This window comes from Parasteatoda tepidariorum, chromosome 3, assembly GCF_043381705.1.
Source record: "Parasteatoda tepidariorum isolate YZ-2023 chromosome 3, CAS_Ptep_4.0, whole genome shotgun sequence".
In the NCBI taxonomy this organism is placed as follows: domain Eukaryota; kingdom Metazoa; phylum Arthropoda; class Arachnida; order Araneae; family Theridiidae; genus Parasteatoda; species Parasteatoda tepidariorum.
This window is the reverse complement of record NC_092206.1, coordinates 29238100-29264922: the sequence shown is the minus strand read 5'-3', so window position 1 is coordinate 29264922 and position 26823 is coordinate 29238100. Positions and strand designations below refer to the sequence as shown.

At 28.5% G+C, this 26823-nt stretch overlaps 1 protein-coding gene across 3 annotated transcripts in view; it reads right to left on the bottom strand.

Moving 5' to 3' along the window:
- LOC107439297 (Fatty acid transport protein 1) overlaps positions 1-26823 on the bottom strand; it is a 97122-nt gene that overhangs the window by 17416 nt on the left and 52883 nt on the right. For all 3 annotated transcript variants that reach the window (XM_071178448.1, XM_071178447.1, XM_016051842.3), the window contains exons 2-5: positions 15806-15956; positions 12929-13166; positions 7525-7683; positions 6171-6240 (exon numbers count right to left, since the gene is read on the bottom strand). In XM_071178448.1, the coding sequence (XP_071034549.1) occupies positions 6171-6240; positions 7525-7683; positions 12929-13166; positions 15806-15956 (618 nt within the window). The remainder of the gene's footprint in view (positions 1-6170; positions 6241-7524; positions 7684-12928; positions 13167-15805; positions 15957-26823) is intronic.

Below are 26823 nucleotides of genomic sequence, written 5' to 3'. Positions count from 1 at the left end.
AAGTATTTCATCAAACATGTAAAATGATTGATGCTTTCATACGTTATGCACCGACGGTACACCGAATTAAATTGTGGTTGAATGAATTGTGAAAACGTTGAACAATGTGAAAAGCACGCTTTTGCGTAATGGGTGGCGAAAATCGACATGGTAAAGGAAAAAAATCTCATTTTGGAAAAGGGAAAATTAAGCACGTTTTAAAAACACCCAATGAAAAAAGCACCTTTAAGGGCTTCTAAAAATAAAAATTGAAAATAAGCACCTTTAAGTACTTTTTAAAAACGCTATGTACCAAGAAAAACAGAATTTGCTTGGGACTTTAACAGAGAGTTTTTTGTCAGAAAGATAACTTTTTAAATACTATGGAGGCATCAGCAAAACAAGTTATAATAGTAATCCCCAACCAGTGGTACATACTAGAGAAGAGTTCGGGCTCGCTTTTGGAGGTCAAAGCCCAAAGAATATAGCCCACCCAAGCCCAAATACATAGAATTACTTAGAGCCCGAGTCCGTCCAAGATACATGTCGGATTAAGGCCACATTTTTGCAGTCTCACTATTAGATCTTTGTTGCCTAAACAAGAAAATAAGTCATTAAAACCTTTTTATTGCAATTAATTAATTAACTTCATATTTCTTATTCTAAATAACTGTACCAAACATTTATTTTAAAGTAGTAAAAAAGTTTATGAAAATATCTTAATTCCGAGACTGCCAGAGTCTGAAAAGTTTTTTCAGTAAACAAGTCTGAACCCGCATTGGGTCCAGGCTGCTCTCGTCTCATCTCAAGTACATACACATCTGTTGCCTCCTTAAAACCGATGGTATGTGAAAAGCTAACAGATTCATGATTTTTTTTTTCAATTAGGAATTTAAAAATATATGTATCTGAGAAGAAAGAAAAAATTTAAGATGTCGCTATAAGATATATCTACAAATTGGCTAGTGTTAGTCTATACAAACCAGAGTTGGCCAAAAATGTAATCGATTACATTTTTTGATTACAGTAATCAATTACTTGTAATCATGATTACAATTTTCAAATATTTTGATTACAGCTGTAATCATGATTACAATATTGATTACAGTAATCAATTACTTGTAATCGTGATTACAAAGTTTGATTACAGCTGTAATCATGATTACATAGTCGATTACAGTAATCAATTACTTGTAATCATGATTACAATTTTCAAAAAATTTTGATTACAGCTGTAATCATGATTACAATTTTGATTACAGTAATCAATTACTTGTAATCATGATTACAAGTAATTGCGATTACAAGTAATCACAACAAAAACGATTACAAGTAATTATGATTACAAGTAATCAAAATATATGATTACATGTAATTTGATTACATGTAATTTGATTACATGTAATTTGATTACATGTAATTTTGATTACATGTAATCCAATTACACGATTACAAGACTATTGTATTCTTATAAATGATTATATTTTACAGTAGATAGTAGAATGTATTTTATAATGATACATTTTGCACGTATTAACATGTACTGCATTTTGTACGTATTTGTATACGTACAAATGAATGTAACTGAAATGTATGTACATATGATTTTATCTAGTGCATATGTTCAGACATTTTAGTATCACACACATGTACATACACTTATATTGTAGGTATAAAATATATGTACGTATGTATATAGATAATAATTACGTATGTATGTGCAAACAATGTAGGCATGTACATTTATACACAATGAATATATGCATTTTATGCAAATATTTGTGTATGTAAAATGTATATCTATGTTCATGTACGCATGTATATACAAGTACTTGTGTTTGTACGAACATACATACATTGTCTGTACAATGTATGTCCCATGCATGTATGTGCAATTTATTTATGAACAGTACAATATATGTATGCATGTACAATATAGGTATATCTGTAGGATGTACAATATATGTATGTATACATGTACATGATATGCATGTCCAGTGTATTTATGTACATGTACATAATATGTTCATGCTCAATGTAAGTATCCAAATATGCATAATACATTTGTGAACTATTGTACGTACATTGGGCGTATTTATATTTCACATATATTCATACATGCATTCGACATGCATAACGTACGTACATACACACATTTGAGATGCATATATTGTACAGATGTATATACATATAGCGTACAGATGTATATACATATAGCGTACAGATGTATATTCATATAATGTACATATGATGAAATGAACATATAATGTTCATATAATGTACATATGTGTGTACATATACAGTACGTATGTGCATAAATATATTGGGCATAATTCTTTCGTACAAATTTTACATGTGTACATGCATGCTATCCCTATCTATGCATATGGTGCAATGTATATATGTACAATGAATGTATCCACACATGTACAATACACGTATGTTCCATGTATGCATATCCATATGTACTATATATGCACGTACAATACATGAATGTATGTACATACATTGTACATGCGTACATACATTACACGTATACATATGTACATTACATTTATGTCTAAATATGTGTACAATGCAATAAATAAAATGCATGTAAGTTAACTTTTAATGACTCAAGCAAGTTAAATGACAAAATCAAACGATATTTAAATTTAGTTTTCAGCTTTAATTGTTCTATATCATTTTGAAATTCTCTGAATAAAAAATTATTTTCAGGTATTTTCATGAAATGTTTGACAATACAGATTTATTTTTTTTATAACATAATGCATGATTCATAGAAATTTTTTAAATGGTAAGAAAAACGGTAAATTTTATGTGTGGAATTAATATTTAGAAATTCCAAATAAAATTATCGTTTGCTTTCTAAAAAATATGAGGTCGAGTTTCATATACCTTAGAATAATTTTAAAACAAATTTTAATAACTTTACTCATATAAATTTTTTTAATGTATGCACAATGTATGTGTATATTGTAATTACATATATTTAAATGTACGCACGTATTTGTACATTACTTGTAATTATGTACATGTATACGTTGTATGCACATGCATACATTGTGCATATAACTATTTTTTTGTACATCCATGCATTACATGCGCATAAGTATTAACAAAGTATGTAGTTATACAAGTACATACGTAAGTTGTACATAAGTACATACTTTGCGTGCACATATATCGATGTACATATAAATATGCATGTATACATGTACGCATTTTATTTACGCAACTATGTGCATATATTGTACCTTTAAATAACATTTTTACATATTGTACGCAAATACGTACAATTTTATATACAAACGTACATTGTATATACGTGCTATTATCGTAAATTTATACAATATATGCACTTAAGTACATAAAAGCATGCAAACGCATAAACATTATTTTCATATACGTTCATACATACATTGTCTATGTATACAAAGATACAAAACATTGCCTTTTTGTACAAACTAACATACATGCGTACATGTATCATAAATGCATAATTATATGTACTAAGCATATGCGCATTGCATTAAGTATATTACAATATAATTATGAATATTGTACGTACAAACAACGTTTGTGCATACATTGTATGTATAGGAATCGCAAATTGTACGTTCATGCGTGCGTACATTCTATGTACATAAAAATATGTAAACACATGAATACTTACATAAAAAATTTGACTATAGTATACAATCGTAATAACTTGTAATCGTATAGTTTGATTACAAGTAATCACAATTACATGTAATCAAATTACATGTAATCATGATTACATGTAATCATATATTTTGATTACTTGTAATCATAATTACTTGTAATCGTTTTTGTTGTGATTACTTGTAATCGCAATTACTTGTAATCATGATTACAAGTAATTGATTACTGTAATCAAAATTGTAATCATGATTACAGCTGTAATCAAAATTTTTTGAAAGTTGTAATCACGATTACAAGTAATTGATTACTTGTAATCATGATTACAAGTAATTGATTACATAGCTGTAATTATCTGTAATCAATTACAGTTGTAATCGATTACTGTAATCAACGGCCAACTCTGATACAAACTATTCTTCCCTGAAAAGTGATAAAAAAAATAACAAAGATGTAATAAAACATAGCATTAAACTTAACATGATCACAGCTCTATATTTATAAAAGGGGGAAAATAGGATGTTTTCAAAAAAGCTAGGTCTCAATTTTGTCAAGTTTATATGCAAACACAATATATTAATTTTGAAATAAAAATGCTAAAAAAGTAATCATGAAGAAAGTTTAACTAAAAAATTGACAACAATTAAGTCCAAAAGCAAACGATTTTGTTCAAAAATTCGGGACAAAAAAAAAATGTTTTCCTTGAAAAACATATGAAGTGAAACAAAGATAAAAAAATAAATAGAATATTATATATTTTATCCTTGATAACATCCTTTACCCATATATAACATAAAAAATATTCTAAAATTGATAAAGCAAGAACAATTTAGTCTTTAAAGACATAAAATAAAAATATTCTTGCCAATATTGAGGCTACTAGCTTATTTTTCTGAGGAAATTAACTGTGTTATTAAAGCGCACAACAGCCATTATAGGCTGAGGGATCGCGGAGAAGAGCATCAGTGTTTTGTGACCAACGGTACGATTGTGGCCAGTATAGCACACAAACCACTTTTATTTCCCAAACAAGCTAGTACGCAAAGATCTGAAGCTAAGTGGGTTTCATGCCACCACACAGGATTTCAAAGAAAAAGATTTACTCTAAAAGTTTTTAATACAAAAGATCAAAAATCAAAAGCAGAGTTTGAAAGAAGTTCCATTTAAGCTATTTCAGTTAATTGAAGGGAAATTGGTCCAGCTTATATGATGGAGGTAAGTTCATTGCATTTTTATGAAGATTTCAGCCTAAGTAGAAAGTGATTATTGGTACTTTTGCGCTTCTCACGACAGAGATTAATTCCAACAAATTGAACAAAATTATTCAAAAAAAAAAAAATAAATAAATAAATAAAACAGTTGTTTTATTTCTTTAGAAATATTATTATGAGATACACTATGGCCATCATACATCAAAAAATAGAAAGAAGCCTCCATAACAGGATGAAAAGATACATATTTTTAAAATGAAGATTTTTGCAAATTTTTATTAACAGTTGGATCGAGGGATGAAACCCTCTAGTATCACCGCCAAGAATTCTAAATTAAAAGTAATTGAATTGTTCCCAACAGACAGTCAGGAGCATGGGAAGAAATCCACAGTTGGTGCTTTATCGAAAGATAAAATAGCCAAAAGCAAAACCAACTGCACGTAATTAATATTAAGTTTGAAATAATTTAACTATACCTTAATCGCTATAAAGACCGTGAAAATTAATATAACCCTGTAACAGAAATATTTTTGTAGTAAGAGAAATAAAGTACAGTAGGGAACCGATTATCCGGAACGATCTGGACCATCGCTATTCCGGATAACTGATTTTTCCGGTTTTCTGAATCGCTACAAAAAGCCGTTTTTTTATTGTTAAACCCAATTTAAAAAAAATTTGGAAATAATCTTAAAAAGAAGAAAAAACGATGAAGTAATACACTAATAATTATTTCCAAAATGATGATAAGGTAAACATCTTTAAAAAAAAGAAAGAAAAATCCTAAAATCTTATGAGGAAAAAAAAATTTTTTTTTTTTTTAATGGTGAGAAAATTTATCGAATTTCGTTCCGGTTTTTGGTTTTCCAGTTTTCTGATTTCCGGATAATGGGTTCTGTACTGTAACTTCAGGAATAGAGAGTTAAAAATAGATTTTGATGTTCGATTTAGTCGCGATAGTGAATTAATGAGTTTTACATTTGTATTGAAATAGAAAGTTAGCCATTACTTTGATTGTCAAGATGAGAATAAAATATTTATATTTGCTTTTAATAAAATGTAATAAAAATTAAATAATTGACTTAATTTAATAAAGATTAGATTAGAATTAGATTAAGAATAGAATAGATTAGATTAAGATTTTTTTAAAAAAAATCAAATTTCTGAAATTAAAGGAGTTTTAAAAGCTAGGAATTATGTAATGCCTATTCTGTGTGTACAATTAGAATATTTTCTTTCCTTTATGTCACAATTTCTAAAAATTATTTCACTATTATTATTATTATTATTATAATTAGTTAAAATAAGTAGGTTACAAACCTGCTGTGTCTAATAATTGCAGCCTTTGGCATACCAGTGGTTCCAGAGGTATACACATAGAACAAACGATCTGTAATTGAAAAATTATTATTATAAAAATAGCTCACAAATTTTTAAGCACAAAATAATTCATTTTTAAGTACAAAATATCTATATCCATAGTTCCATCTAAAATATACAATATCCATAGCATAAAATATCCATAATATCCAAAATATTCATCATTCCATCACATGGTTTATGAATGAAGGATAAAAGTTTTATTATAAAAATAATTTTGAAAGAAAAATTAGTTCGGAAAACGAAAATTATTAAATTAATTGTATTTGTTACATTTGATCAAATCTTATTTTCCTAGAGAGTAAATTGATATTTTGTAGCAATTAATATAAGAATATACGAAATATTAATTAATTAAAAATCCATTAAATGTTTTTACTTGGCTGACAAAATTATGCAATTTGCTTTAAAATATTGAAAAATATTCAAAAAGAAATTGGAATTTAGAATATTGGCTTTATGCCAAATGCAATTACTTTTTCAATTTTATGAGAAGATTTAGTGTGGCAATCCAAAATCATAATATGCATGAATTTTTCTAACTTGCAATTCATAAAATAATGAGGAGTATGTTTAAAATTAATACATAACTACAAACAAACTTTTTTTAAAAAAAAAAAAGGCAAAATTATGTATTTTTTCCTTAACGCATTTAGATATCGAAGGTATATAAAAGCCTTCAAAGGAACATAGAAGGCTCATAGAACAAAATTGCTCTATTTAAAAAGGCCAGATTTCTTTTACACAATATACCAAATAATAAATTATATAATCACAAATATATATGCATTTTATCTATACCCAACCTCAATTATGATTAACTCATAACATAACAATTATGTGTAACATATTCATAACATTTGTAATTGTAGGGTTAAAGTTCATTAATATTAAAGTTAGAAACAACAATTGACCAATGAAAGAATTATCCAAAGTATATAAAATTTATAAACAAATCATTTTTGACCATTATAATAAACTTTCATTTTATAAACTCAATATAATTTGAAATCCTCTAGTATCATTTGGGGAAAAAAATCGAAGATAAGATTACATTTTAGACGATACAATTGTATTGCAGAATCATAATATATTTATACTTTATTTCAAATATAATGAAATTTAAGTAGTATAAACTCAGACCTAACTTTAATATACATTTATGCCTGTTTAATTTATACACAATTAGCAGAAGACTAAAATTATTTCCTTTATTCATTACTACATAAAAAATTATTTGTATGTGAAACTAAAATTTGTCAAATTGATTATGATAAAGCAAATTTTTTTTTACCATCCATGTTGCCCTTGTTTTGCTGAATTGGTTCCATTTTAGAACTTTCATTTATTAGAGGTTCTAAAGGTTTAGCAGGAAAGGATTGTACCTCCCCCATACAAAAGTACTGGATACCGTTTGTTTCAGCACCGATAAGTGGAGCAGCCTCTTTTATAGCTAAAGAAATAAAATAAATATTAACAACAACTCTTTACATTTTTATTCTTTCAACAGAAGTTTTTTTCTTGAAAAACTTTATAAGCCTAATGAAGCGATAGGTAAATCAAAGAGATTAGTTTACAAAGAGAGAGTTGAACATTAGTAGTTTTTGTTCTTTTTCAATAAATAAAACTAGGTGGGAGATTCTGAATACCACATTCGAGTCATTACAGTTTGTAAACATGCTCAAATTGCGCAGATCCTATTGTAAATCTTTGTAGTTTTTTTTATCACTTTTTCGGCGGTTATTTCAAGGGACTTCCTTTTAGTTTTAAAATTCTCTTAATATTTCTTCTTAATATTTTTAATACATTATTCTGATACGAAAATTTCAAAATGGTTATTTTTTGACGGGCTTTAATTTTGCCCATTTCATCGTTTAATTTAAGTGACTTTTCGATCATGTTTCATGGTAACTTAGGTTCGTGTTTTCAGCTGTTCTGGTTCGTGCGTTAGAATTGTCGGATTTCCGCGTTTCATAAAATCTCGATATTTTTAATACGATATTATTAAGACTCGCAAGTTTCGAATCGCACATTTTAATAATCACTTTTGACGAGCTTCATTTAAGTCACTTTTATCGGAAACCCAATCCTTTTTTTCTAGTGTTTTTTCGGTGATTATTTTCGTGCTTTTACACATGGTTTCGAAAACCCGATATTTAATACTTATTATTACATCTCTCGAATCGTGCTTTCAAATGTGTGCTTTATTTCTGCCGATTTCATTACAAGTCAAAGGGAATTTTTTTAATCGTTCTTTTGGCAGTTTAACGTTTTTCCACGTTGTTTTCGAAATCCAGATATCTTTAACACAATATTATGACTTGTTAGTTTCGAATCGCAAATTTTAACCGTCACTTTTGACTTGTCTATTCTAGTTATTTTTCGATAATTTTTTTGGCAGTTATTGTCACATTTTTCCATGTGATTTTGAAAATTCATCTATTTTTAATACGATATTATTACGAAAATTTCGAAAAGCGCGTTTTAATAATCACTTTTGACTAGCCTTATTTGTGTCGATTTTATCGTCAATCCGAGCTATTTTTCTATAATTTTTTTCCCTCCAGTTTTTGCTACTTAATTCCACATGTTTTTCCTTTTTTTTTTCCTCTTGAAAATCTTGATATTTTTAATACAATATTATTATATTACAATACGATATTATAATGTAAATCATTCATAAAATCTCTTACTTATAAAATATAAATGTCCTAGAGTTAAAAATATATTCCCTTTTAAGCGTTTAATCTTATTTCAGCAGTAATGCGTTTGTTTTATTTAAAATAATTTTAGACTCCATAAAATTTCAATTAATTAAAATATTCAAATTCAAGGTGCGTAGCCAAATTTTTCAACAAGAAATAAGCACCTTTTCAAGCACTCAAATATATTTTTAAGCACTTTTAAAAATATATAATTAGGCATTGTTGGCAATTTTTTTACAATTGACGGTTTAATCCGGTTTTAACCGCCATGTCAAAAAAAAAAATTTTGTATGACAAGTGTCAAAAAACATGACATTTTGAATCATTTAAAACGAATGGCGTTTTCATACGCTATTGACCGACGGTAAGCCGAAATAGATAGGGGTTGAATTATTATGAAAACGTTGAATAGAACAATGTGAACAGTGTCTTTTTGCATAATACACGGCGAAAATCAACATGGTCAAGGTTGTACTTTTACTAAACACATTAAGCACTTTTTAAAAACACCCAATGAAAAAAGCACCATTATGGGCTTTAAAAAACGAAAATCGAAAATAAGCACTCTTAACAGGGATGAGAGTAGTCAGAAAGTAAAAAAGAGGAAATCCAAGAATATATATATATATATACATACAAATCGCACTTTTTTTGTCAAATTTTTGTTTAAACTTGTAATCCATGTGATTATAAATCCCGATATGAGGCTTTTAAATCACGTGAATATGAAACTCTACATCGAATTTAAAAAATGCGAAAATACAAATCATGATGCGTAATTTTTAGATCAAGATGCATAATTTTAAAATCGCGCGATATTACAACCGCAAAAACGAATCACGACATTGGATTTTAAGCTCGCGTAGCTACATAGGGTTTTAAAAGCTCGTAAATACAAATCGCGATATTGGTTTTTTAAATCTCGTAAATAAGAATCGCAATGTACAATATTTAAATGGCCTGAATAAGAATCGCAACGTTCAACTTTTAAATCAGGTAAATACGAAAATCGATGTTTGATAATAAAATCGCGATTTTAAAAATGCAAAAATACAAAACACGATATTAGATTTTTAAATCTCGTAAATACGAGTCATAATGTACGATATTTAAAAAGCGTAAATAAGAATTGCAATGCGCAACTTTTAAATCAGGTAAATACGAAAATCGATGATTGATATTAAAATCGCGTGAATAAAAATCGAGATATTTGCAGAGTCTGGACTTGGGATTTCTAAAAGGCTTGTTTGAATTGTTTTTTGTTTACACAATAAATAAAAATTTACAAGATTAATTGAATGAGCAAATAAATATTTTCACCACAAATCCACCTCTTTTTTTTTTCGCTTTTTTTGTTTGCTTTCTCTCCAGAATACAAGAAGCAGCGACGTCTAAATTACGAAAATACGAGCTATCCCGCCGACGGATAAAAAATACGGAAAATCTTATTTTCTGTGCGTGAAATCGGAGAAAATAGCTAATATAAGTAAACATGCGGAAGGATTAGCAGCTAGGACGTAGTTTGAATTTTCTGTTTTTCTTTGAAAATCGTAAATAAATATAATAATTTGACTTCAACGACTGAATTTTTTTTAAAAAAAAAACGGGATATTTATAAATAAATAAATAAAAAAAACGAAACTTTTAGAGAATCTGAGTTTTTGATAAAAAGGCTGAAATTCGAGAGACAAAAGCGAAAAAAATCTCATCCCTGTATAAAGGTCAACCAGTTTTATCCCAAGGAAATGATTTTTAGAGAAACTTCAGAGGGAGGAATGAGGACTTCAATAATTTCGCTCCGCGGAAAATTAAATTCCTCATAAAATATTTTAACTTGTGCAAAAAAAAATTTCAGCGGAAATTAGCGGGAAAAATGGAAAAATCTGAGAAAAAGCGGAAATCCGCGAATCCGCGGAAGAATCTCATCCCTGTCTTAAGCACTTTTTAAAAAAGCTACGCACCCTGAATTTGCATTCACGTTGCTCAATAAAATAATTATTAATTTAAAGCACTACAACAATATTTAACAAGTTTAAACTTGAAAAATTTCACATTAAAATATAAGTGGAAAGATTTGAAAATTTAGGTAATTAAGATTTGCTGGTATAGCTAAATACACTGATATTTCATTTAACTGAAAATAATTCATGTAAAGCATAGTATTACTCTTGATTCAAAGTGATATTGCTAATTTGTAACATTTTGCTGAGTGACGAACTGAAAGAAAGGCATCGAGCTTATGATTCAGGGTTTGCTTACTGTCTTTTGTTTGAAACTCTTTTGGTGATTTGCCACGGGGTAGAAATGTTGCAATGCACATCAGGAAAGGGATAAGCATACATTTTTATTCTGTAAACTTAAATTATTATACTTAAGCATTAGTTGTTGGCAACGATTTAATGAAAATTAAGGCCTGGTTCGGCGTCAGCTTGAAACGAACGTTTACCTCTGATTGGTGAATTTATGAGTTTGACAGCATACGTCATCGAACGCTCAGCTTCAACGACAACTGCCGTCACAACCCCGTCGACAACCGCCGGATTACAACGTGACGTTAACAACAGAAGCAATGGCGGACAACAGCCAACAACAGAGCATTGAAATCAGCCAAGATTTTGATTTTAACATTAAACATAGCTTCTTTTTTCTCTTCTTCTTCATTTAGCTTAGCTGTAATGTGTTTTTTCTTGGACAGAGTCATTATTTGTTCTTTAAAGCACTGGTCGACAATTACAAAATAAAATAAAAAAATTCAAAATAAATATTTGTTTACGTTATTAACGCAATCGAATTCCGAGATAATGTCTGTGTTGGACCGACTGCTCATGCCGAGCTAACAAAAAGGTATTTTTATGGCGTCAAAATTATATCAACTTAGCGCTGACGCCCAGTTAAGACGCTTCTCCTAAGAAACCAGGCCTTGAGCTAACAAAACAGTATTTTGTTGGCGTCAGGGTAACGTCAACTTAACGCTGACGCCCAGATAAGGCGCGTGTCCTAAGAAACCAGGCCATAGATTGAAGATAGAAAACCAAGTGTTCTGCGTTGTCGCTCTTTCACTTGTAGTCGAAGTTATTCTTATTTCTAGAAAACTCCTATTTGAGTCCTGCAGGCAGGACTTTTGATTGAATAGGATAGAAATGATTCCCCTGGCATGTTGTTTGTTCTGAAACTGAGTTCCAACAAGAGATCTGAAAGTGCGTCAAATTCGCGATTATTCACGCGATTTAAAAGTAACAATTATGATTCGTGTTTAATGACTTAAAAATGATGCATCGGAATTCTTACACACGATTTTAAAACTAAACATCAAGATTCGTATTCACCCGATTTTAAAATCAAACAGAGATTCTAATTCATGCGATTTTAAAACTAAACATCGAGATTTATATTCGCGTGATTAAAAATCACACATTGAGATTCATAATCATACAATTTAAATAAAATAAAAAAATCTCGCACCGATATTTTTATTAAAACGTCGATAACATTCTGTGGATAAATCCTTCCTACATACACTTTTATCTTGTTCAAATTTCAGGTATTTTTTAATAATTTAAAAAGTGTTTTTACACATGATTTTGGATAAAATATTTTCGTTTTTTTATCTAAATCCTGCATGTAGTATGAATCAAAATAAAGTTTTATAAAAATTAAACATTTAAAAAAAAAAAAAATCCGTGATTTTCAAACTGGTGACTGGTTGCAGTTGTGAGGAAAGAGTTAGTTAATCAATGTTTGCAGAAAGTTTTTCATTTTATCTATTATCTGGTATAGTTGAATTTATAAGTAAACTAACTGTTTCATGTATTTTGGAGCTTGATAAATTCTGTTCGGTGAGCTGTGTGAGTTCATGCCTAAACTAATGTTGAGGAAAACGACATCTGTGTGCTACTAATTTCTGCTGTATCACTGAAAGATGTACTAACTAATAAACACGCTTCCCTTGTGCACAGCAGAAATTAAAAAATAAATAAACACAAAGTAACTCACCATCAACTAGTTCGTTTCCAAAGATCACAGCCTTACAGTTGACAACAGTTATTGAAAATGCCAGAGGCTGTAATCTCAAATTTGAATTGATGAGAGCAGGAACAACACCAATTTTTGACAAACCCAGCCATAAGGCAATAAATTCGAGTTTGGACTCCATGAATATGGCGATTTCATCTCCTCTTCGAAAGCCTAGTGCAGCAAAACAATTGGCAACTTGGTTGCTATAATCTTCGACCTAGTAAATAAAATACTTTTCAGAAGAAATAGGATAAATGGCATGCTTTTTAATGTACTGAGTGCTTTAAAATATACTGACAAGAATTTCATTTTGTCCAAGATTATCAACCAATTAACTTTTTTAACAACTTGGAATAAATGATATCGCTCATGGGCTGCAATAGTGGCTCAACTCAAAAAATACGCGTTTTGGACTAAGAACAGGTGTAAATATGAAAATACACATTCTTTCAGCAGCAATACTAGCACAACTCATAATTCAACTAGAAGGTAATCTTCGTTTAAGCAAACTAAATCATTTCTTATGCATTTTCGATTGTTACAATCAGTGCAATGAAAACTTTAAACCCACTTGATTTTTTTGAGTTGCGCAGCTATTGCAGCCCATGAGCGATATATGCAATTATAAAAACTTTTCACTTTCAAAAGGAATTATAATTATTAATATTTTTAACTGATAAGAATCTAGGGAAAATAACAAGAAATTTTAAAAGAAGAATTGCATGTGGAGAAAAAAAGAATTTGATGAGCAACATTCAGGTCATTCTCTAAAACCTAGTTCAGGACAACAAATATAGAATGGATGAAAGTAGTAATAGCCGGGGTTGGTGCGGAAGTGACGTCATCACCCAAAGTCAACCAGAGCTTATTTCTGCCTGAAACGCAATACTTATAAGTTTTGTAATTTGGGGGAGAAATTGTACAATCCTAAAGAAGTAAAATAATATTAATAAGTGTTGCCACCCTCAAAAAACTAATAAATTAAATAATAAACGGAAACCGAAACTATATTAAAACAAAAACTGAAAATATTTTAGACTTAAGAAAAAAAAGAAATAAGCTCCCCATGACGTTGCAGGAAGTTTCGATTTCAGACGGGCAGAAATAAGCCACTTCTGGTTTATAGAGACAGAAATAAGCCGCTTCCGGTTTATAGACGGGCAGAAATAAGCAGCTTCCGTTTGAGGCAGAAATAAGCTCCGGTTGACTTTGGACTATTACTACTGACGAACAACCGTCATATGCATTATTAAAGATTTAATTTTTTTTTTTTGTACTTTGGGATTACCGATTGAATAAAACAGAAAAAAAAAGAAACCTATGAAAAGAAAAAGCATGTGTTATTTTGAATGTTTAGTTAAAACTAGCATGACACTTGAGACTGAACTAAAATTTCCAATTTTACTGAAAGGGGGGGGGAAGCATATTTAATAATAGAGAATCTTCAACTTGTTTAGAAAAATTTTCTATTCCTTGTCTATTAAAAACATAGTATGTCTTTCAAAATATCTAATAGATATCAAAATATTTTGGAAATATATCCATGATCATTAATTCCAAGCTGCATCCACTGATGAGACTATTTCTGAACCGATGAGACAGAATAGAACTGAATAGAACTCAACTTAATTTGAATTACCAATAAAAAATTAAATAAATAATTGAATAACAGATTCAAAACCAGTAATTAAATACATCAATGAATTTAGGTCATACAACCAACAGATTCTATTTATTGATTCAATAAAAATAAAATACACAGACAAGAGCTACTATTTCAAACTAAAGCCAAAACTATTATTCAAATTAACAAGCTGCTACTGACTTCAATCTTTTTTTTTAACAATTAAGTTAATATTAAAAATATGAATATATGCATGCGACTAATTATAATAAAACTTATAGTCTACAAATGCAAGTGTAGAAATCAGACATACACAAATTAAAACTGAGAGTTAAACATTTCTAAAATTTTTATAATAAAAGAAAAAAGACATGCTTTGCAATTTGTCTTTCTATAAATAAAGTGGTTGTCTAAATCTATAAACATTAAAATATGATAAAAATGATGGCAGGTGTGTGCAATCTCATTAAACTGATACATCTCACATAGATAAAGATTTCTTTCATTATCATCAGCATAAAATTAATGAAAGTTATAAAAGTATTATTTACCTCTATACTGTTTATTCATCATAAATTTAAAGGTATTTACCTATAATATTTATTTATCATTCTTTCTTTGTATTCTCTGCTATTACTTTTTAGATTTTAATTATTCCAAATTAAAGGTATAAAACTAGAAGTGGTGCTTCTTTATTTTTAAGTAATCCTATGATATTATCTTATAATGCAACATTTTACACAAACCATATTTAAACCAGTGTCTTAAATGCATGCGCAGTTCTATAATTATGAGACTTTAAATACGTTTTATTTACTTTATAATAAGCTATGGGTAAAACTGTGTCCGGTAAACATTTGCAATTAAAATAATAAAATATAAGAAATTAACGTTTTGAGCTACCAATAAATAATCTCAGATGAAAAATATTTAAAGAGTTTCATGAGTAACCAAAAGAAGAAAAAAATTTAAATCAAAACTTAAAAATTAAAATTCTTGATAAAGATGCAATAGTATTCGAGAAAATTTATTAAGTTAAAATTTTAATCCAATAGAGCAGCATTAGAGTCTGGAACTAAATCTGCGTTAAAAATACAATAAAAACATTTTGGAATCTTTCAAATAAATATTTTTTTTTAATTTGGCGTAAAGTCTGTTGATCGCCAAGAAACAAAAAGCAACTGTGTAGCAATCATGGGAGTTGGTGAGTGAAGCGAGTAACTTATTTTTACCTGCTGAAAAGTCCATCTTCGATCTTCGTGCATTAAGCAAATTTTATTTGGATGCTTTTTGGTTAGATGTTGAAATACTTTGCCAACAGTGCTATTGTGTTTACGGCATTTTCGGATGAACCTTTTCATTTTCAGTAACCTATATAAAGCACTAAAATGAAAAAAGGAAGAACGTAAGAAACTGAAGGATAATAAAATACGAGTAAATAAAAAATAAATTTTTTTAAGAAAAATACTTTTAAAATAAAGCAAGTTTAATATTTGTTATATTACATGTTATATAGCTTAATCAGAAACATAGTTCAATAATTCATAAAAACATTCAATCAAAACAAAATGATAAATGAAAAAGGCTTTTACTCAACAATCAACAATCCGCAAAAGAAAGGGGGGAGGGGATCACAGCTTTGTAAAATTTTCATTACTACGTACTGTTTTTCTTCCTCTTTAATCTATTCTCCTCAATTCAATTTAGAACAATGCATATAAATAATGAAGTGATCAACTTAAAGGAAAAGCCCGGGACTTGCCTTGGCCTGTTACAGGCTGCAGTGCCGAAGAAGAATAAAAACGACACCATCATCACAACTATCAATAAGTGGCTTACTCCCTACTTGATAAATTATAATTTTAAAATCACTATTTGTTGCAAACTTTTTCTATTTGAAAGTTAACTTTTCAAAAAACTTGATAATTTATATATTGATACTTATTTAAAATATTATATTTATCTATTTATATATGCATGCGTGTGTTAAAAACAATCTGATAACATTAATATTTTCTGATTTACAAATGTATTGTTTTCAATTTTTTTTTTATAAAACCAATAAAGCGCAACAGAAGTATTTATGGCATTTCTTATTTTTACTGAGTTAAAAATCCAAAAATATTATCTTGTATTTTCTTCCCCACTAAAAAAAAAGTAAAAAAATAAATAAAAATAAAATATTTTTTTGTTTTCCTATAATTTATTTCCGGTACACAGTCCAGTTCCCAGTTTGTAGCACGCATCTGAAAAGTATTATAAAACCTCTTCAGTGAAATCGAACAGGAAAAAAATAAGAGTTATGACATAATATAATAGTACAGTTATAGAATGGCCTTGACTTAAAAAAAGCAAATGACAGAATGGAAATTAAAGAACAGTTGTTTTAACCATCATCCTTCCTTTATTAATGAAGTTAAACAGAAGGAAATCATGCGTAACGTAAAAACAAAATAAGCAGAACTCTTTTTCAAAATATTGATACGCTTCAAAGAACTTTCTATGTCGCCATCCTAAGATGCAGTGAAAGTTATGTCATAGCAGCGAAGAAAAAGTTTCAATATTTTTTGGGGTCGTAAATTTTCAAGTTGATAAAAAATAAATTTTAAAACGTTTTTATTAACAAACTTCCGAGTTTACAACGATATATTCTTGCAAACGAAATTTCGGCAACTTTATGACTAGACTTAGTTTTAAAACTTTTGATAATGAATTGATACAAAAAGGGAAAAATGTGTGGAAGAATGTGTTACGTGACTTTAAGAACATTAACGTTCTGAAATATAGCAACATCTGCAAACTGTTCACAAATAATAGAATATTTTCAGAATAGAAATCGGCTTATTTTAAAATAAGATTCACAGCTAATCATACTATGTTTTTAACACAAAATTTAGGGTAGTTTTTAAAATGTCACTTAGCACCTGCTTACACTGAAATTTTCAACCATACAAACTTTAATAATCAACTAATTTCAACTGTTAAAAAAAAGAAAAGAAAAAAGAAGTAGCTTTTAAATGTAAGCTACAACTAGTAAAAAAAAAAAAAAAGAAAGTAAACGAAAAAATAAAAATACTATCAAAACGAGAGATTAGATAGTTATACTTTACAGTTTCGAAAATGAGCATAAAATATTCTTCATAATATCAAATTTGTTATCCAAGCACAAAAAAAAAGAAGAAAAAAAAGTGAAACTGAAAAGAAAATTAATGTCTTCTTAGTGTTGAAAAATACCTCTGATAACAGATCATAAAAGCAACTGAACAATATAATTAAAAAAATAAGCATGTACGGATTTTGTAACAGGCTGACTTAAACAACACAAGGGCCCAAAATAATATTAAATTTGTGTAAAATTAATTTAATAAAGGAGGCTCCGAAAATTTGAAAATTGTTGGTAGTCAGCAAAAATTTTTAATTGGCAGTAAAAATATTTGCACCTCCCTGTTACTTTTTTTTTTTTTTCAAATTCAAAATTTTTTTATTGAATATGCACATGCGTAAAAATCAAATATTTACATACTTATTACAAATTAATGAAATATTCTGAAACTTTTTTAAAAAGGAATATCAAAATAATTAAAATTTATGTGTTATTTCATTCAAAGTATCATATTGTTACAATTAAATCTGAGAATTTAAGAATACGCGCAATAATATAGCGTTTTTTTTTTTTTTTTACGGAAATTTATAAACTGGGACGCAACTTCGTCATAACTTCCTATTTCGACCCGAGAAATTTCGAAGGAAAATGCCGAAATCACGAGATTCGCACAAAAATTACGCGATTGCTGTGAATAAAAACAAGTGTTTCTTCTTATTATTTATTTCCCTGAAATAAAATTGAATGAAACAAGTTTTCCCATGTTTTTTAATGCAACAAATACGTCACAGAAATTTCGAATTGCGCATTTATCATTATTGCTTCACGTGCTTGATTTTGCACAGATTTCACCGTAAATCCATGTGGTTTTTCAGCAATTACGGTTACAGAATTCTACATGCCAGATATTATTAATAGGACATTATTGCGGCAAGGGGAGAATCGCGATTTGAATAATAAATTTTTGAAGCACATGTTTGATTTGAGCCGATATCGTAGTGAATTCGCATGGATTTTTTTCAAATCACTTTTTTGGCAGTTACACTCGTGTATTTCTACGCATTATCGAAAATCTAGATATATTTTAATACGAAACTATATGGCCTATGAATCACCAATAGCGCATATAAGTTATCACTTATCGATTTTTGAGTACGTTCGTTTTTACACCGATTTCATGGTTAGTAAGCAGGGGTTTGTCCAGACATTTTGTGAAAGGTCCGTTTTTGTTAAATTGTGAAAAATTACTCGTAATTTGTGAACATAAAATAAATGTTATGTCACATTCTTTCAACCAGGGTCCTGCTTTTGTGAATTTGTGCAAATAGGGTCCGTTATTGCAAAAAAAACTTTTTCAAGGAGTTTTTAAATTGTTAAGACATACAAGATTATGCTCAACACTGTAAAATTATAATTAAAAAAATTAAATTTTAAAAAATAAACAGCAATTGCAGCTACTAAATTAGCGATGCAACATACAAATATTTGGTATTTCGCAGAGTATTCATTTAGGACGAATAAAGGAAGAAGCGTCTGCCGAAGACAAAATTTTGTTCGTTTACATGTCTTTCTCCCCCCCCCCCTTCCTGGGAAAGGTTTATTTGATTGACAAAACAATAATGAAAATAAACAAATTTATGAAGGGTCCGATTAAAAGATAAATTATTTTGTGAAGGGTCCATTTTTAAGTTAAAATATTTTGTGAAGGGTCCGTTCTTATGAAAAGATATTTTATGAAGGGTCGGTTAACGGCAGGGTTGGGTTTTTGACGTCAAAAAGTGGTTTTTGACATGACAAGGGTATAATACTGGTTTAAACCGTCAAAAACCCGTCAAAAATGTCAAAAACTAAAGTTTGTCAAAAAAATATATAAACTTCAAAACTACCAACAGTTGTCATGCATTATATTGAAATTTAATTATACTATAGGTAATCAGCAGGTTTTAAAATATTTTTTAATTAAAATTAAGGTAAAATAACAGATTTAAAATCTCAGAAATTTATATTCAAATGCATGTGCAGAAAAATTTTGCACAAAAATTGTTTAAATATTTATATTAAAAAAAAATTTTTTTTTCTTTTTGATACTTAAGAAAATTAAAAGTTTATTACTATGCATTTTTGACATATAAGGAACATATAACTAATATTTATAAGGAACTTACAAGTTATGTTGTATAAATACAAACTTGATACAAGTGTATGAAAAAAAATTTTAATGTTATACCGAATATCTTTATTATCCAGTATGTTAATTTGAATTTAAAAGTAGTTATATTTGTGAATAATGATAAATATAATTCATATTGTTTATTATATTTATTTATAATTATTACACTTATCATTTTAAAACAATTTTTATCTCTTAATTTTTTTTTCTCCACTTGTATTAAGAATACAAATAATGCATATCTTGAAAGCAAGAAGTAATTATTCAACAGCTGAATATTTAGATATTCAACAAAACTATATAGTATTCAGCAAAATGAAATTCACAAGTATTTGGATAAACTAAATTTTCAGCATAGTAAATGAATAGGCTGAATATACTGTAAATCGACACTAACTACTCTGTGTATTTAACAGAAAGCACTTAAATTTGTATTGTCTTATGTTAAAAAGATTATTAAGAAGATTTAAAAGAATATTAAAAAGATTTTTCTTTAAAAGAAGATGTCTAATGTACAAAACTGCTAATGTTTATCTTTAAAAATGTCTAATTTTTAGTATAATCTATACTATACACTAAATTTGGTTATAAATAAATTTCTTAATAATATCACTGCAGATTTTCAATAACACATGAAAATGAATACATAATATTACAAAAGATGTGAGTTTTCAAAAGTACAAGATTTTGGTTACTATTCAAAATATAAGTGTTTCTTCAAAATTTTAAATTTATTTTTTCTAGAACATATTTAGAAACACTATCCTTTATAAAAAATATATAAATTTTATGTATTAATTAAATTTCACATATGAATATAGGTTTTTGACATTTTCGACATTTTTGACAGTGAGGTTTTTGACGTGACGGTTTAAACCATGGTTTAAACTGTCACATGTCAAAAACCTGCCAACCCTGGTTAACGGACCCGAATTTCTTCTAAGAATTTCTTCTTTCGAATTTCTTCAACTATTGTTACAAATTTCTACATGGTTTTTTGAAATCCCGATACATTTTATCGAATATTATTATGCAGGTGATTTTCGAATCTCGTATTTGAATATAGCCTTCGAATTGCACCGATTTCGTCCTAATTCTACATTTTTTCCAGCTCTTTTCGGCATTTATACAAATGGGTTAAATAATTATAAAAATCCCGATATTTTTAAAACGAAACTATTTTGATTCACGAGTCTCAAATTGCGCATATAAGTAATCATTTTTCGATTTTCGACCACGTTAGTTCGATTTTGCACTGATTTATTTCATCATAAATAAGTGTAATTTTCGATAGGAATTCCGCAGTTGTTGCTATGGACTTCTGTGCGATTTTCAAAATTCTTATACATTTTTTAACACGATATTAGTATAATGCGAAAATAAAGTAAAATGGGATTTTTCTCCGATGATTGTAGAAAATACAAGAACGGGGGAGGGGGGGACCAATTGTTCAAGCTCAATTCTCAGACCGTTTTTTATATGAACATTAATAAATAAAAAAAGGTTCAATCTTAATTCAAAAAGCAAAAAATATAGTTGCTACTCAAAATTTATTGGCCGACCACGTGACCGTGTTTTACGAACACTGTTAATAAGAAAAAATAACTATAATTAACTAATGCAGAAAAATTAAAAATTCTTCAGCAAACAGTAGAAAGCTAAAATATCAGAAAAAAGGAACCGCAGAAACAATTCAAAACATTAGTAGAACATTTAATAATTGTCCAAATCTCATTAAGAATAATGTACAACTACTTAAAAAAAATTCGAAATATAGTGAGAATGAATTACAGAAAATTAAAAAAAACTCAAAGAATAATTTATAAGTAAGACAACGATTTAAAAAAAAGAAAACATTTAAATATTACAATGCAATATACCTTGCATGTGAAAAATGAATTTTTAGATCTGAAATTTAGAATGCAGTGACATTAAATATCGCAACAGATTTAAAAAATCAAATACGGTTTAATACTTATCAGAATTAGATCGAAAAGTACATCAAAACTTGAAATATATTTCATAATCGCACTACATCGTGATTAAAAATCGTTACATCATTACTTAGCGACAAAATAAACATTGGAGAAAAGATTATCTGATATTTAAATCACTTAAAGATATCTGATATACAGGTCAACGACTTCAAACCAGCATGACAATTTTTATCAAAAAGATTTTCCGAAATACGAAGCCTTAGGCTTAACCCTTTGACGCAGAATTCTTATTAAGCATATTTTTCATACATTTTTCATAATATTGTATTAATTTATGTCAAAATAAGTGAAAAATGTTAACTTAAGCATTTTAATAATTTATGGTTATGAAATACAGCAAACACCGATGACTCTTTCTGCGTTAAAGATAAAATCTTACTCACACAGCTCACTTCCAAACAATAATTTTTCACATTTGCATTTATTAGCAGTTATTTATCATTGAAATTTCTTTAATTTACAAAATTAATTATTGATAAATTTTTGAATGTCATTGGAGGAAAAAAAAAAATTTAAACTACTTTTTTTGGATTACATTTTTTAGTACAAACACAATTCCGATTTTATAAAAAATCAAAAAGCATTTTTGCTAATAATTATAGAATCAGAAAAAAAGTATAAATCAAGAGCACCGTTGTCCCAAGTGCGTCGAAGGGTTAAGTTCCAAGTTTAATTTTATGATAATCAACAAATTGTAAACGTAATTTTTCACCTTTAAGATCAGAACGACGAAATAGAGAACTAGCTTACAAGCTGATCAAAATCATGTTTTAAACTTAACAAATTAAATAAATACGATAGCTACTAAGAGTTCTGTTAGTACAATCTACAATGTATGCATAATTGTTTCAGAAGAAAATCAAATTTTGTTGATTTTGTATGCTTATGAAAAAAAATTTCAAAAAAATTTATAATAGCAATTTAGTGCGACAATGTCGCCGCGTCGCCTCAATTCTGCTACGAGGTGCGGTCGTATGTCTACTCTCAGCCACCAACTCTTTTTTACTGTTCCAGTTCCAGTCGTATGTCTGATCTCAGCCACCACAGCAAAGATGTTAGCCACAGCTTAATGGCCAACTACATACATTGCGGCACTGAGAAGATGTAAAGAGTAGAGATTGTTCTGTATGTTCAAACAGAAAAATTAAAGGCGGAAGATGCTAAGCTAATTATTTTTGCGACACATGTTCATATTGGAGATTGCTTCGAAAGTTATCACACGATGGAGAACTATAAAATATAATTTTTACGTAAAATTAAAACACATTATTGTGTTACATGTATCTAAAGTTCAAAAAAGAGTTTAAAAAATTTCATTTTTCTGTCATAATCTTGGATATTATGCATTTACTGTTCGTTCAACGAAAATTAATTCCGACCAGCATGACACCCAATCATAAACTTAATACGACCGCAAAGGGTTAAGTTTGTTACTTGGTTTTTAAAAAGAAAAAAAAAGCACTTCATATACCAACTGGGCAGTCTTTAAATACTTTATACAGGAAAAAAAATTTAATGAAGAAAAGCTACGTAAAAAGAAATTGAACTCAAAAACTTATAAATAAATTACAGGAGTAAATGAAATGTAAGATTAAATAAATAAATAAACAAAATAAAAATCACGTGCTCATTTCAAAGAAATAAATTTCTGATTTCAGTTTTTAAAATCATGAAATTCTTGGTTTTTTTTCTCCAATTGACAACCACCTGGGTTGAGTATTACATAATATTATCATTCATTTGAAGCTGCATGTAGTCCCCTTTCACTCATCACGTAACATCCTCTTGCGTTCAATTATAAATAGAGAAATTGTACCGAAAAAGAAAAGAAAAATCACCAGAGTTTAACAGCCTTCACCACTTCACTTTTCCTACCTAGCTAGATTGATAAAAGATGGTTTAAAAAATTAATACCTTTTCAAACTTTACGTTCAGGTGACAGCAACTTGCCAAGTCACCTATTGCTAAGTTCTTCCTCTTCAGAGAGAATTAGTTCAAAGAATTGCTCTATAAACGGCAAGTAAATATTTAAAAAGGCAAGTAAATATTTAAAAAGGCAAGTAAATATTTAAAAAGGCAAGTAAAGAATAGAGTTAAAAATCGTTCTCAAACAATTCAGGTTTTAAAGGAAAGGAAACATTGAGAAATAAAAATTCATTAAATTTAAGATCTAAGTACCCGAGCAAAAATGCACACATTATAAGCGGATGCATATCACAAAGCAGACACACATAAATGCGTTAATAATCATAAAATAAACCTTTAAGATCAAAATAAGTCAGGTGCTTATTTGGATAAAATATTGCTTATGGTAAGTACATGGTTATGAAAGTATTTCGAACACGTGAAAAAATATATATCGCTTGGCGACGATGTGGTTTTTCCAAAAGACCATTAGAGTTTCAAAACTTTTTCAAGCTTTTTTTCTTCTGTTTTCACCGAAGAGAAAAATTGACGAATAAAGATTTTCATTAACTATGTTTTTTCTTAGTTTCTCTATATTCTTCTAGTGCTTTTTTAAAATTACAAAAATAGAAACTGTTTAAGAAAATTAGAAATAGCAAATACGTTTGCTTAAAGTTTATGTTAAGGTATTGAATATTGGTTATTGTAAAGCAAACCAAATTTCAGTCACATCTGCTTACTTTCAAAATAAAAAAATTACAATTTCATGCCTGTCAAGACATCAATAGGACATTATTTTTCATGGAACTCTTAATGCGTGCCAGCATTTTTTTTTATTTTTAAAGTCAGCTTTTATAATCACCACAGGTAGTTTCAAGGAAATACTAACTGTTACTGCTCATCATTTTTTTTTAATTCATCAATTTAATTAAACAATGGAATCAATACATGCTTTACTTTACCTTTAATAAGTAGAGTAATATAGCAGTTTTCAGTTTAATTTTATTTACTTTTCATTGCAAAATTATTTTTTACTAGGAGGCTTTGCCCCCTGCTCACTGGCGCTCACCAACCCCCGGAACTGCTTTCACAGTTCATTTCGGATTGCTTCGCAATCCAATGCTCGCTCATTGGATACGTTCTTAACGTCTAGTTTTTGTATACTTTTCTGAATACTGAAGCTCCGAAAACTTTTCACTGTAGAAAATTCTAAACCTGTACATTTCAATATTAACTTGAAATTGCAAACAGTGCACATATTTTTCTTAATCACACTATTCTAAATTTCAGTTGTTGAGAAAAGTAACTGTTGTAAGTTTTGTTTTAAAGTCTTTCCCACCAGAGGGCTAAAGCCATGTGTTGTAAAACAATATGAAATAGTAGTCTGCCACTGAACGCCGGATGTAAAGCATCGGCTTTGATGAAGATAATTTTGTATTTTTAATTCTCTGAAGGGCGCCACCTTAATAATATGGAATTTGTAAAATAAATGTATATATTTTTGATTGTTGATGAAGCCCATCATTTTGTGTTTTCATCAGTGTTCAGAAGCAGAACAACTATAAGTTTTTTATTTTATCACAAAAATATAAAATGTATAAAAAACAAAGAAAAGAGTAAGAAAATGAGTATAGTCATAGAAAAAGTTAAAATTATAATATAGTATTTGTCAGTTAAAATAAAACTTTTTGTTTAAGTCATTGCTAACAATTCAAATTTCTCCGAGGCAATTCTAAAGTATAAATTAAGGTAGTATTGTTAAGTTGAAACACAATATTTTTAGTTTTGATGTCAACAATACAATTCAATTTTTCACAAAAACGATTGTTTCCATTGTTAAGTTCAATGTCAACAATTCAAATTTTTCTGAGGCAACTCTTAACCTCTAAATATTATTTTTTTTATGTACACATTTCTAAATGTCAGTATTCAACCACAAAACAACTTAAAGTCCTCAAATTTAGCATGAAGTTGTAAAATGTAATGAAAGAGGGTCATAGCAATAATGAAAGTAGAAGTAAAGTTAGTACTGTAAAATTAAAACAATATTTTTAATCAATGAGCCAAGTTCTTCAAGAAGCAGTTGTAGAAGTAGGTTGTTTATTTAAAACTTTTTATAGAATTTCTTTAAGAACACAATTGTTAATTTGGGCATTTGGCGATACAACACTTTTAGAATTGAAGGATTTGTTACGTCAAGCGCTCAGGTATCATAATTTTGATCTAGTTGCGCTTCGATGTCATTTTGATTTATGTTGTTACGTTAACTTTTCAGAAATTCTATGGCTGGCAACAGCATTTATCTTTTTAAATTGTTTATTTTTATTTCTTTTAGAATTCGTTATTTTTTTAGCGAAATTTTTTTTAACCTAACAGAATTCTTTGCCGACTGTTTTCTCTATGAATGAAGAAAATAAGGTAAATATTTAACTGTTGTGAAAAGAATCTTTTTTAGAAAGAATCTTTTTTTCTTTTGTGAAAAGAATCTGTACAAAGTACTTCAGTCAAAATTTGGGGGCCACGTAAGAGAATTATATATATTAGATCAGAAACACATCATTAAAAGGCAGAATGCTTTGGTGTTTTCAAAACAAAGCAAACGTTGCCACCGACGGAAAAGAAATACAGCCAAATTTGGGAGCCACGTAAGAGAATTATATATAATAGATTAATGTTTCGTTCTACATTTGAAATGCAATAATTTTATGCAATTTAATTGTAACGGCGGTTTTTAATTTCGTATAAACCACGATTTTAAAATCGCATACACGAATGAAAAATTAAAGAAAAACCGAAACTATTGCAAAGAATAATTGAATTTGTTAAAAGAATACTTTAAAAAGCTATTTTGTTTTATTTTATTTGACAAGCGGCAAAAATAAATTAATAATTTTACTTTTTACAAAATGATATTTCGACTGTTCGTCCAAATTTAAAAGATTAATTGTACCTTGCTTTCTTTACTTAAAAATTTTTCAAAAAGCTTTTACGAGCACAAAAAGAGGCCTTGCCTTGCAATCCGCGTGTTGAACTCTGCTTTATGAGAAAAGGTTTGAATAAAAAAATATAAGAAAA